General features: G+C 36.5%; 3 protein-coding genes across 6 annotated transcripts in view; all 3 read left to right on the top strand.

The window, feature by feature from the left end:
* Positions 1-2,299: 2,299 nt before the first annotated feature.
* LOC124415912 (uncharacterized protein C2orf42 homolog) lies at positions 2,300-6,786 on the top strand. Of its 3 annotated transcripts, none has more exons than XM_046896634.1 (7): positions 2,300-2,464; positions 2,938-3,326; positions 3,407-3,730; positions 3,840-4,053; positions 4,176-4,336; positions 4,542-5,454; positions 5,525-6,786. In XM_046896634.1, exons 2-7 carry the CDS (start codon positions 2,940-2,942, stop codon positions 5,692-5,694), a joined length of 2,169 nt encoding a protein of 722 aa, XP_046752590.1. In that variant the 5' UTR covers positions 2,300-2,464; positions 2,938-2,939; the 3' UTR covers positions 5,695-6,786. The 3 variants fall into 3 exon arrangements, with proteins under 3 accessions (XP_046752590.1, XP_046752592.1, XP_046752591.1); XM_046896636.1 differs by having other exon boundaries at positions 3,413-3,730; positions 5,525-6,785; XM_046896635.1 differs by lacking the exon at positions 2,300-2,464 and adding an exon at positions 2,529-2,551.
* A 469-nt stretch (positions 6,787-7,255) lies between these two features.
* Positions 7,256-9,687, top strand: LOC124413529 (transcription factor BTF3 homolog 4). Its single transcript, XM_046894172.1, has 4 exons — positions 7,256-7,518; positions 8,282-8,653; positions 8,805-8,956; positions 9,471-9,687. Exons 1-3 carry the CDS (start codon positions 7,441-7,443, stop codon positions 8,946-8,948), a joined length of 594 nt encoding a protein of 197 aa, XP_046750128.1. The 5' UTR covers positions 7,256-7,440; the 3' UTR covers positions 8,949-8,956; positions 9,471-9,687.
* Positions 9,688-11,319: 1,632 nt separating this feature from the next.
* The window catches only part of LOC124410895 (ankyrin repeat domain-containing protein 6), a 77,499-nt gene continuing 74,424 nt past the window's right edge, over positions 11,320-14,394 (top strand). Inside the window, exon 1 of one of the 2 annotated variants that reach the window (XM_046889625.1) lies at positions 11,320-11,438. The gene's annotated coding sequence lies outside the window, so the exon portion shown is untranslated. Of the gene's footprint in view, positions 11,439-12,534; positions 12,888-14,394 lie in introns of those variants that run through there. The other variant, XM_046889618.1, reaches the window with a different exon arrangement.

Below are 14,394 nucleotides of genomic sequence, written 5' to 3' on the forward strand. Positions count from 1 at the left end.
CTACGCACTTACCGTAAATCAGCCGCCCAAACAATAACAAATGACACTCGACGCAGAGAGTCGAGAATCGAAATCGCTATAAGCTGAAGTTGCACGAAACAATGAAAATTTGAGACACGGTAACTCACCTTTGATGTCCTCGGTTGTTTTTGTTTCAGTAACTCCGTTCTGCAATACTCCGTACGCTGCATGCCGTTCGTATACTGATCACATTGAGTTTCGTGGAAATATACTGATCGAATAACGTTACACAGCCTTCTTCTTAACCATACACTATCGGTGCTTGGCAATGTCCCGCATACGTAGACTGTAAATGGCGATTTGAATTCTTGATTTACGCGGCTTGCGTGCTCTCACTACGGCTGCTCGGAAGCGACTAATCAGACTGACGCCGCGCTGTGCTGGGATCGCTCGGAAACAAGTCTCAATCGGTCGGAAACCCGTACAACGCCGTCAAATGGTCGAAAAATTGCCGTTTCACGCGGAGTCAGGCGTCAATTGAAATTTTCTGGTTCGATCAAATAAAATATGCGTGAAGCTGTTTTTCCACGTACAGCAAACAACTGAATGCAGCAGCATCGAGAATGCTCTGATTGCCTCCCCCCTACCCCCCTGCCCCCCTACCGCCCTGCGCGTCGTCACACGTACTTAGCAAACAGCCAATGAGAGCATTCTGCCTTGTTTACTACGCGTGAAAAGAAAAGCATAAAGCTAAGGGGAATGTGAAAAAAAACGTCAACCTTCTCTTTTGTCAATATATAAACAAAGGATTAAAACTATATAATAACATAATATTGCCTGTTACTCGTCTGTATACCGCTATGTATATGAATGCAGATTTATAGATAGTCGTATTTGGATGTGAAGATTTTATGTTAACCGGTGTACATTTATCACCAAGCCCCCCGAAAACTATTTAAAAAAATCTATTTTGTCTCAGAAAACGCCACTCTATTCACGCCACCATTAAAATCGTGAATTGCATGAGAAATTTATGCATGTTTCAAGTATCGTGTTGAAAATTATCGGCAGATTATTCAGGTCTACTCAAGCATTATACGTGACATTTATTACCTTGATAATCTAAAAAATTTTACGATTCTTTCATTTAATTGTTGGGTACTTGAAGCATGTCCTACATTCGATTGTTTCATCAGTACCCCAATTAACTAGATGTTCACGAATTGCCGACATAAATTAAGTAATACCTGTACTCACAATTATCTCGATAGCAGTAAAAAATCGACGCATGGGTTAGGTTTAAGGTTAAGGAATTTTACAAGCTATGTTGTCACAGCATAGGCAATACAATGATAGCATGACTTCCATATAATGATTTTGACGAAAGAAACAACCAATATTTAAATATTTCAATCACCCATATCGACAGTGATGTTCGTTTCTATCCAATTCCGATTCAATAGAATCGCTTACACAAAAGAAAGTTACAGCTTCCGATGCAAGGTCGGAAAATTTTGTTATATATTTGTTCATTTCATTATTATAAATATACTGTACTGAGCACAATAGATGAAAGCTATCTTTCCGTAGATTCGAGGGTATTTTTTCCAAAATGCTAATATGCCTTCATAATCAGCATCTCGTCAATGGATTTTGGCCGAATCTTCGCGTCCTACTCGTCTGTCGGTGGTATTGGTCGTTTCGAGAGTAAAAAAAAATGTGCAGAGTATTTCGCTCTGTAAATTTTCAATTATTGTGATCTGAAATGGAATTGTTCGCGCGATCCTCGACTTGCTTTATTTGGTTTGACTTGTCAAAATTTAGTGTCGTTGCATACTAGCGAAGGCAGCATATTTCAAAACTCACTTTCGGTCGATATGTGAAACGTAAAATATCGACAGAATTCTACAAGAATATAGAACAATTAAATTATCGACTTCGGAACAGATCTACTTTCCGCAGATACTGAAACGCTGAAGCTGCACGGCTGATCCTCACAATGCAGCATGAGTGAATCGCATGGATTTACTTTTGTCTTTTAGAAGTGTTCAATCTTGCATATCGCGCACGATAATACACAGAGATCATATGTTACATTGGCCGAATATACCATATATATTCTTCAGTCAACGCTTCAGTCAATGGAGTTGAGTATCCTCTACTCTAGACTCCATGACTCCATAAAGACAAAGACAAAGCATGTAATCCGCCATCTTGAAAGCTGCAGCACCACCTACAATTTGCTACAAGAACTCTGACATCAACTATAAAAAATCGCTTGAAGTTGCTCTATGTAGTGACCACGTATGTATTGTAGTCCATGTTCGCTGGGGGCATAAAATTCTATTTATTTACCACCGAAAATAAACCCACCTCGGTGAGATAAAATAGTATCTGATATCCTAGTGATTTATCACGATATCAAAAAAGGATTTTCGTAATTCCTTATTTCGACTAATTAGTAGTCGATACACTGATCTGCTGCTAGACCTCAATACGTGAGGTATACACAATATCTATCTTGATGACGTTCTACATCCAGTTATTATTGACGAACTGTCAGAGTAGCCCGACTGTCAAATAACAACTTGTAAGCTGTTCAGACAGACTTGTTATTTGTTACTTATTACAGCATAAAATCCGATCTCTTAGCGTTTTACGATACGCAAGATAGTCGATTTGTTCAAGTTTGCGCAGACTAATTTTGTCTAGCTGTGCTAATCTAACCTCAGAAATTTTAATAAGTATTGTTTTTTACTGTACTTTATTCCGTCGCTCGAATCCATCAGCGTGGAATTTTTTTTAAACCTAAATTAAATTTCACATGTAAGAAATACGAGTCTGGCTATCAGCGTACAGATTGAATTTAATATATGATTATCTGTTAAAAAGACATTACTGTTGGTGAATGTTTGATTTTCATATAAGGCTATACCACGAAATGAGTTTCTCATTGATGTTTCTCATGATTAACAGTCATGTCCAACGAAGAACGTCTCCATACGTTGCTTGCTGATTTGGGAAAAGCGACGCTAAGGGGAGTGCGTAAGTGTCCGAAATGCGGTACGTACAATGGGTCACGAGGGCTGAGCTGCAAGAACAAGTACTGCGACGTGGTGTTCAAAGAGCCAGGGGAAAAACGAAAATTATCAACAGAAGCTTGTAAACTCATAACAGGATCAACAGCCCAGGTCTTTTCTGTCAGAGTACGAGACAAAGGTCCTGATTATCGTGGATTTGTACAACTTCCTGTTATAAACACAGCAGTCGTCGACGAAAATTCAGCCCTAATAACGCAAACTACTGCTTTATGTTTTGTTGACACTTGCGAAAGAAGCTTTAATGCAAGCGTACTAAAATGTCACGTAAGTCTATTTGAAAATTATTAAAAAATTTAGTGTTACGAACTGCTTTCAAATTTTTGAATTACAATTATTGTCTACAGGAAAAGGATTCATCTGAATTATCCATGTCAACTTGTCAACACATCCAAGCTGCACTACGCTGCTATGCCGAAGCTCAACCATTGACGCTGCGAAATTCAATACTGTCGTCATTAAATGTCAATAACGAAATAAAGCAAGAAATATGGCTGCTAGCTACGGAGACGTCGGGTCCCTTGGTGCAAAGAGTGTCAAAAAATATTATGGCAGTCAAATGCAAAGCATCGCCAAAGCACCCGCTCGGATACTTGCATTTTTCATTTTTCGTCACTAAATTAAAGGATAGAGTTGAGCACAGATGTTTATGCAGTTGTTCTGCCTTTAAAGTACGTATCTTTTGTTTCTTTACTAGAATTTTACTTTACTTTATTAGAAGAATCTAATATTCTTGCATAAATTATAAAATTTGTACAGTTTTGATTCTTTCTAATGCAGAGTACAACAAAGTTTGGGGATAAAACGGAGGTGTCACAATCTCAAATCAAACGTTGCGTGCATTTTTATGCTTGCATATGTGCGTTTGCCAGTGATCCAAAGCTTACTGAAGAATTTGAGTATTACGTTAATTTAGATCAGGCTGATCTCAGTATACAAAAATCTATAAGTACAGAGTTTCAAATTAATGAAGCTGATAAAATTGTTGGAATGGGTAAATAATGCTTTTGATCAGAAAATTTTATGATTGTCATGAGATCCTTATTCTACGAATAAGTTCAATTGTGATTGATTTTTTCTAAATATGAGACTTGAATATTTGCCTCATTTTTTCAGATTTGGAAAGCTTGACAGCTGATGAAACTGATACGCAGCTTTTAATATTTCGAGACGATACGATAGATTTGGATGCTGCAATTTTGCCTCATAATATTGTAGAAAATATTGGAGTAGAATGTGATCATACTTTATTAGATGATGCCAATATTATTTCACAGGTAACTAATTAATTGTGTGGATATTGGGAAATCTGTTATAATTTATTTTCCCTAGTAAATCAACGTTATAAACGTGCGAGTTATGCCACATTTAGAATCACATTCTGTTATAATACATCCTATCAAAATGGTCACTTATATCCCTTTGATTTACAAGCCATATTTAAAGTATATTTAGGCCAAATTTGACGCCAATTTTTATCAGGTACACAACTTGGAAGTGATAGACCAAAACTCGGTACTAGACGAAGATACAGTAAAAATTCTCGACAATCAATCTCTAATTGACACAAAGTATAATGTGATAAATGACAGCCAGTATCTATTAGACAATAATAATGTCAAGATTCTTGACAGCGGTACAGTAAAAATACTGGATGCTCATACTGTACTAGATGCTGATACCATGAAACTTCTGAATGGAAGTACAATAATAGATGATAATACTGTTCAGATAATCAATGGTAATACAGTAATACAGTGCGGTTGTGGAGATATGATAACCTCAGACAATACTGATATGTTTCAAACGAGTGGGAAGAGGAAAAGGGATGAAAGGTTACCAAACCTGTCTTCCACAAGCTTAAATAATTTGAATTCAATAGAGCCAAGAAAGGCAAGAGCAAAACCGACGGTTATTAAAAAATATCAGAATTCATGTGAGAACTTGGACGAAAGCAATACCAGCTTGCCGTTTATCAAATGGCTCGCTTCAATAACTGAAAGAATAAATCAAACAATGCATTTCCAGTTTGATGGCAAGCCCGATCCTTTGGTATTTCATGTGCCTCAAATATTTTTCGATTGTCTCCGAGAACGAATATCGTGCGGTGGTAAGAAAAAGAGGCTGCCAAATTCGACAACGGCTTTTGTTAGAAAAGATGGGGTGCCTCTGGGCACGTTTACAAAATATACCTGGCATATTACGAACATACTTCACGTAAAAAGTATTTTTGAAACTCCGATAATGCCCCTAGAAATAACTAGAAGTTTCGTACAAAATGCTGACGGAACTTACGAATTGTACAAACGGGAAGAAACGGAAATGGACAAGTTTAAAAAAACTGGTAATCAACCGTTGATTAAACCACTGGAACTGAAAACGTACCTGAAAGTTGGTGAGTAATTGTTTGCGTTGCTTGAAAAGTAAGATGTTCAAAAATGTAATACATCGTTAATTATTTGCAGGAAACACTTCCCCAAATCAAATCGAACCAACACCATTTTTGATCGAATGGATACCGGATATATTGCCGATTTCTAAAATGGGAGAACTGAGAATTAGATTTGAGTATGGCCATGTTAAAAATGAGCTTACTCAACGGCGAAGAAAAGTTGCTTTGTTGAAAAATTATTGAAATCCAAGATAATTTCCTAATTTACTCATTCCTTTAGCAGAGTATGAGCATGGATTATCAAAGTTGACATTAATCAGCGTGAATTGTAGAAAACTTATTTGCAATCTTGATGTATTGTTAAGAAATTTATCAAATTATCAATTCTATTAGTTGTATATTACGATACAGGCGAAGGAATATCGGATCTTTATTATCAAACCATTATCGTATGATGTCCGAACCTGCATCCTCATTGGCATCAAAAAGTTTATCATTACAGAAAAATCATATGGAAATCAAAAGCTGTTTATTTGTTAACATAAAGTGGATATGGAAAAAATTCGGTAGAAAACAATACTCGTAATTATATATGGTTCTCCTGGAGCTTTATAGACATTTTCTGCCACTAGAATGGAACAATATGTTGGATCCTTTCTTCTCCAATACGTATCTTGAGGGATTGACTGCATTGCAGTAGAATGATATGTTGCGATTGTGCATAATTTCAACAAACTCATGTTTTTTTTTAGCCCCTAAGTGTGGTATACTTTTATATTAAAATCGGAATTTAATCATGAATTTTCCGAAGCCAGTGATCCGTGCATAATAATATTAACTTGACTCCGTGTGATTTTTAATTTTCGAAACATCAATTTCATGTCATGTAGCATCATCATATTTATTTTGTAACATAGCATAATTTCGTTAAAGTTTACTGCGTAAGTAAACATATTTTGTTTTATTTTTTCTGCTTGCAAAGCATAATCAGACTTGTACACCTATGTATAAAAACACTGTATTTAATTCTTGTTCATTAATCTACATAAAAAACGACAAATTTATGGTTTTTTGACTATTAGTTTACTTAGTGGTCGACTTAGTATATATGTATAGTATTTATGATGTAAATACTAAAGAAAGAAACTATGTGTACGGAAAAAAATAGTAATCCATTTACTGCAACTTAAAAAACCCGATTTTTCCGCAAATATAATTTTTTTATAGATATAGTAATGTGAGCTAAGAAAAAACGAACAAAAATTGGAAGAGAACCAGTTTTTAGTCATTCTAATAAATAATGAATGTACAAGACGGCAACTACGTACGCTTATATTGAGTTTCTGAGATTTTTGGCAAAAGGCCGATAATTATAATTTCTTTGCGGTATCTGAGCGCGGGCGTGGGAGTGTGATTCAAAACTGAATCCATATTATCAGTCGAATCAAGAGAAAGAACAGTGAATAGACGTTGAAATTTGTGAATAAAAAAACAATCATTAAATATATCGGGATTAATACGTCAAGTGGAATAATTCTTATAACTTAGTTCCAATACTGATAATCGAGCCTAGACCTTGGGGTTCAAGCAAACGCCAATTATTCCAAAGACGATAAACCATTGAAAATACTGTCACACGTTGAAAATAGGTTTTTAATTATCGTTGAATTAATTGATCGCGAATTACTGGCTCCAGAACACGGTTTTTTCATTATAATATACCCATAACCCGATTTACGCAAGTTTTTATTGACCGGATGTAGAGTGTGAAACCGGAAACTTTCCCGGCTGGGAAGGAGAGATAGTCGCGCACTTCCATTTTCTCGAACCTTTTGGCCGACGGTAAGCACGTGTTTGAATTGCCGGCCGTTCTCAGTGCAGATTATCGCCCCTTGTATTTCACGTTTTTAATAATACGAAGTAAATAAGTAAGCAACTGTGACCGTGACTGAGTTATCAAGGAAGTGATAACTCGCAAGGGAAGCCAAAATGAACCCGGAGAAGCTTAAGAAGCTCCAAGCCCAAGTGCGGATTGGAGGCAAGGGTACACCTCGCCGCAAGAAGAAGGTAACGAGTTAGTTTATAATAATTCGCGTTTTGTTAATGCCACGGTAAAATCGAGTCCATTTATAGGGGTGACACGTTGCCTGTCGACGACTAAAACAATCGTCGTGACGTGAGAAGAACTCTGATCTCTTTGCCAATTTACAAAGGACGTTTTGTCTTTCATTTTATTAAACAAAAAGGTCGCGTAATTTTTTGTGGCTTATTTCTTTTGGCTTCATTTTATTATTTCACAACTACTCGTAGTACCTGAAAATCGATTAATCGTTGCTTTGGTTAAAGATCGGATTTCAGTTTAATGTGAAGTGGTTAGAAAATGTGATTCATGAGTTTCACGCTCGAATTGAAAGATTATTCTCAAGGCTAAGCGAATAATAACTACTCTCTACGATTGCGATCACTCAGAACTCATTCGTATTATAACCAAATACTTGCGACTCAAGATCGTTTTTCGTTTTTTATTTAAAAATTTTTACCTGTGTAACTGGTTTATGATCCCGATCAAATTGGTTTACGTGTATTCATAGTGATTGAGATAAACCACTTCACTTTGTTGACTCCAAGGCTTGATTTTACTTATTTTAATTCATTCTTTTTAGATATTTTCTACTTGATAATCATCTAGCCTCAGCATCAGATACAAACTTTTGTAGAACAAGTCAAATACCATTTAAAACATAATTCATGAGTCTTTTACTGTCAAATTTGATTCAATAACTGTAAATAACAAAAAAAATAGTTGAATATATTTGTGTGATCGTTTCAGGTTGTTCACGCGACTGCAGCAACTGATGACAAAAAGCTACAAAGCTCCCTGAAAAAGTTGTCGGTAAACACGATTCCCGGCATCGAAGAAGTGAACATGATTAAGGATGACGGAACTGTCATCCATTTCAACAATCCTAAAGCACAAGCAAGTCTTTCGGCGAATACTTTTGCCATAACTGGTCATGGAGAGAACAAACAGATCACCGAAATGTTACCTGGTATATTGAGTCAGTTGGGACCAGAGGGATTGACTCAACTCAAACGATTGGCTAGCTCTGTCGCTGGAAGTGCCGTTGGCAAAGCTGCACTCGAAGAAGACGACGAGGTTCCAGACTTGGTTGAAAACTTTGACGAAGCGAGCAATGAGGAGGTAGGAACTAAGCTTGCTTTAGTTCATGGATTTGACTCGCTGAAATCTATTTGCTCGATTCAGTTTGCAAATAATCTTCATGTCTTGATCTGGAATCTTGCCGTAATTGTGTTGATAAGACTGCTTTAATTCATTCTGCGATTGTTTATAGGTTGCACCAAAGAAGGAGACCGAGGAAAAGCCAGCTGAAAAGCCTGTTGAGAAACCAGTTGAAAAGCCCGAAGAGAAGAAAGAAACCCCAGCCCCTGTACCAGAGGAAAAAAAAGATGCGCCATTAGCAAAACCTGAAGCTTAATAACTGTGGTAAGTAATTTTCATTTCAATGACACGTCAAGCTCTCCGGTTTGCATGAGCTCTTTACTGTATTAGAAAAATTATGAAATTTTATTTACAATTACAAAAAGCTGTGTCTTGATTGAAGTCTCCATTTTATACTAGTTTTGTATTTTGATGTTTTTTTTTTTTTTTTTTTCAAACCGAATAGATTTAATTTTATTTACATTTTATTGACATTTATGCTCTATTTTTTTTTTTGTAATTGTACAAAAATATAGCAAAAACACTGTAACTTAATTTCCTATCAGATTTGAATATGCTCCTTTTAACAAGAAAACTTTTTTTTAATGCGTCACAATTATTTCAAGTTCAAATTGTACTGATCAATGATCAAAATAAAAATTTAGAATGGAGTACTTGAACTTTCAAGTACAATGTTTACAACATTGCCTCCGTTATTCCACCTTGTATTTAATTTGAGTTTTCTAGAACTATTTTCAATTTGTTAAATAATAAATTATGACATTATTTGGCATTCCAGGAGCTGAACCACAGGAAGCAGTTTTAACAGTTGAGTTGTGAGGCATGCTCAACCTTTACACAACATATAATACACACTGACATACACCATGATACATTTATATAAGTATAACGAACGAGGAAAAAAAAATCTTAAAACAGTTGGAAAGTCAGAAGATTTGAAGTGATACTGTATTTTACTCATTGTTTCATCCGAAATAAATGCTGCTTCAAATCGACTCTGAAATTTTTTAAATCACTCAATGCTTTTTTTTTTTTTAATCGATTTTCGTTTCTGTCTCTAATTTAAATCTGTCAACGTATGTTTGCAAAAATATATTACGAAATAGATTTTAGCATCTAATGGCTACTCACAAACTTAGATTATCTATAATATTGTCATGAATGCCAATGTAACAAATATCTTTTTAAGATCAATTAAATCATTACTGCAGTGCGGCAGTGATTACTGCACTATTTATGGTAAAAACATTTTTTTTTTTCTAATTACCTCAAACCTTACTGCAAATTGCAGTCTATAATGCAGTGAGTGAGGTGTTTGACCAGGTGAAAAATTACTCGTGTTCTAGGCACTTGTCTGGTGGTGCTATTTGAATATCAGAACTACTAAAAGATGCGCGGAAATAGTGAATAAAAATACTAGAGAACGCTTGATGAATCCTTAATTTAGTCATGTAAGTTATAACGCCGTCATTTTACAAAATATTCTGCATCGTGTGAAGATTTGTTTTCATTCTTGCGGAACGGATGGGTATAATATTTTGTAATTCTATTTATCCGTTGAATAAACACTTCTCTGACGAAAATGATGAACAAGTGTGTTAGTCGATTCCTACAATCTACATCTGAAGATAGAAAATTGCTCGACATGAACAAGTGACTAGCATTGCGTCATCCAATATCCTTGCTATAGCAATTCAGTTTCATTTTTTGAGACTAATTATCAGTTGCAACTTATCAATTTTTCAAATTTTAACGCACAGCAAATTGTAGAAAATATTTTGAATCAATAATTTCATTCGAAAAATATTTGAAAAAGGAGCTCTTAATGCCCGGACGAATAATTTTGTGATTAATATTTTGTTGTTTTGGATCTTTTATACTATATCTAAATAAACAATATTTAGCGAACGTATTTTTTTTCAATGCATCTGTTGTTATGTAAATGTATTAAGTTTCTTTTACTAAACGAGCGCTTATCGTAAAAAATCGTGCTTATCGCATTGAAGTCTAAAAAATATGTTTAGTGTCAAAAAACAACAAATCTTTTATCCACATTTTTTACGTCGCCCCCTCCTCCCCCCAACTTTCAAGTTGTCCTGAATTGACTTTTATAATTTATGGTAACCTTAGTAATTGCAGTCAGCTATCATCTGCCAACACATTCAACAAATATATATATTCTGCAAATAAAACTTACTACGTTCGAACTTGCTGTTCAGTTTTTTGTGCAATCAATTTTATTCGTATTACCGCTTGTTTATTATCAAACCGTATACGTCATAGAAAGTAAACTCATATCGAAAATAAATCCCCACTAAAAACATCGAATTTACTAATCACTCGATACTTATAAAAAGATCGATCTTGGTAAAAATCATGAAAGGTGCGTTCCGAAATTAGCTCCCACTCTTGTCAACAATCTCTTATCCCTTTTGTGCTACCGAGTTTCGTCCTTAGATCATATATTGTATATGCTCTAAGGTTTCGTCTAGCTCTGTCTCTGTCCTAGGGAGTTTTTGAATATTGCCAACTAGTTTCAGAACGCGCCCGAAGTTAGCTCAGAGTCACTCTCCGTACGTTATTCACATGTTCTTATGACGGAGGAAAAATTTGTTTCAAAAAGTGTAAGTAAGTGATTAAAATCAGTGAAATGGAAGAAATAATCATCGAAATTGTTCCTGGTGGTAATTCTCTGTTCAGGGTATTACCGTGTTGCTTGTTCGATTTCGAAGAGAAACATAATCAGGTAAGAGGAAGTATTGTTTTTCACGTCATACAAAATTGACAGGAATATGACAGGTTACACCGTATACGATGAATCGCATTGAGTGTCGATGATAATGACAAAGTTTTCAAAATACATTTACCATAAAAAGCGAAGTGCGAAGCTTCTAGTAATTATTAAAGTCTATCCAGAGTCGAGCCCAATGTCTTCGGCATGATATTGAGAATTTAAAACGATCCAAAAACTCTTGGGAATAATGCGACTAACGTAAACCGAATAGACCAACACTTTTGTCAAATTATTATTCACTCGCCTCCAGAAATCAGAAATTTTTTACAATTAAAAGTGGTCGAAATGCGTTTGGATTTCAAAAATGTCGGAAGAAAAAATTTTTCACCGCATTTTCGACTTGCTATTTAAATACCTGCAAGAACTAGCAAAGAGCAAAGCTGCCGTTCGTAGTCGGGATAATTTTTCGACAAGGTATGTCAGCAGTTCAAAATGATAGGTACGATCGAGTTTACTCTGATGCGAGCGAGACGGTGGCTCGCTGATCGAAAAGCGAGATAGTTTGGTAAAAGGACAGAAAGTTAGAGGGACTGGTAGACAAAAGGAAAAGGGCGGGGGAAGAGAGAAACAGGTGTAGTGGGGATCCATACGCCTCAGGACTCCTCCTTCGCCTCGTTCGTACGTGGAGGGATCTGTCGATCCTTGCCGCGATCTATGGATCAGTCCCTGCCCAACCGTCCATTATACACGGTTACCATCTGCCAGTCGGTGTAACGACGGCCGCCCATATCCGCGTGTTCGTTGAACCACTTTTTTCCAATTATCGGCAAAAGGAACGGAAAGAGAAAACGTAATTGATTTATTTGTGAAACAGCTCATCGCATAGTACGTAATGTAAATAAAGTGTTTCGGTTCTGTTAAACAGTCTAATCAACTCTTTAAATGATTGTTAACTACATATTTACCGTTTCATGTAGGTTGTCCATGGATTTGTTTACTTCAAAGGTCAAGTAGTACAGAAATTTTTCGACCAACGTGTGTTTCTTTTTATTCCAGTGATAGGTACTTGCGATGAGCATTATATTATATTATATTATATTCGTATTATATTCTTCAAATTATTGGCACCTGGATAAGTGATCGAACTTTAGTGATTTAAATGCGAGGCTGTGCTGTTCAATTTTCGTGGCAAGTGATATGAATACTTGTGTAAGATTATGCCGAGAGCAGCGCGTGTAAGCACGCGTTTATTATTACCGTGGGCCGGTGATTTCAATGCTTTGAATACCGAATTCTTACTTTTTAAGACACTGTGCAGTGTTTGTGCGAAATTGTAGTGTATGTAGTTTAGCAATGATATTTTGTTGCTGCTTTAGTTCCTGTTCGAATACATTTTTCAGTGGATTTTCTAGTGATTTGGATTAATTTACACGCCTCCTGAACCACTGTCGAGTAGGACAGGTAAATATGAAATTCACTTTACTATATCATCGAAAGATCGATAATAATCGTATAAAGAAACTGCAGTTCTCAACCACCAACGCATTTGACGATAAAATTCACGCGATATTTGATTCCGGTTTCCACAAAATACGGTATTATTCATGCGCTATAAAATCTCGCAGCTCCTCGATATAAAATATTCATGAGCATAGTGTTAAAAATGAAGCAAATAATAAAGTAGTATATTTCACAGCGATGGAACGATGCATTCGATGTTGAAGTACAAGTTTCGTACGTACGTGTAAAATATATTGCGATTTTTTTTTTTCGAGCATATAAAACGCGGACATGGAATCGTGATTCCGCTCGACTCGAGATGCGCGTAGTATAGGCGTGATGAATAGACTGCTAAGGTTAACGCCCATCAAGCATGGGGACTAGAGAGTACAAATGAAAAAGTACAACGGTAATATCAACTAGAAAAGGCCGATAATTCGTGCCTGGTGAAAAAACTAGCCGTAGCGAGAGCAGCTTCATTTCGCTAAATCATTCATAAAACTTGAGTGTCTTCCCGCGTGCAATGGAAGGAAATTAATTCACAACTGTATACCTACACTTCGTACATTCAATGCCGTATTACATTGCCTGTAGTTATAAAGACAGAACTTTTGTTACCAAACCGTGGCAGAATAGTGGCTGTTGTTTCTCGCACGCTGGAATGGCGTTGACGCGCATACGTATTCGACGCACATCCAGAACATCCCGTCGATAGGTATCGGTCATCGTCTGCCGACACTCTCTGGAATGTTATTTGAAATTCTCGTTAAAATATCTGGTTATTCTGTAGATCGTGTACCAATATATCGCCACCTAGATCCCGCTGGAATTATCTTACATTTTTTTAAAATACCTTTTCTTCGGCAGACAAAATATTGTTTGATGCAGATATTTTCAGGGTCATTGTATATAACGTTATCGCATATACGATTCAAAGCCTCGCCCATGCAGTGAGTTTTTATCTGGGATTGGAAAACCTACTCGCGTTCGTATCAACTATTGTCAATTGTTGACGATTGTTCTTGATTGTTGATGGGTGCACAGCACGTACGACTGGCCAGCATCGCCGGCCATGCCGATATATACGTCAAGTAACGAATAGCAGACCACACATCTGCATGGGTACGTGTGGCAAGCAACTCTACGCGCATTCTCGATGACCAAGCACCGGCGTACTTCCTTATGTTCAAATTCGCAACGCCTAGCGAACCTGCTGCAGAACCCAGGAGCGGTTGGTTTGGGTGAAAGAACCTTGGAGGCCGCATCCCCTGCAGGAGAATTTTTATTGTATTGTTATACTCCGGAGGTCGCCGGGGTGCAAGGAGAGCTTCGGGATTACGAGTAACTCGTGAGCTTAGATTTTACGGTTACAGACCTTTTCGATAATCCGAATGAGACGATCGTTTTACGAGCGATTTAACGAGCTACAATTACAGTACATTTCGATACAATATACTCTCATAATTAC

Source organism: Diprion similis, chromosome 2 (genome assembly GCF_021155765.1).
Source record: "Diprion similis isolate iyDipSimi1 chromosome 2, iyDipSimi1.1, whole genome shotgun sequence".
Classification (NCBI taxonomy): domain Eukaryota; kingdom Metazoa; phylum Arthropoda; class Insecta; order Hymenoptera; family Diprionidae; genus Diprion; species Diprion similis.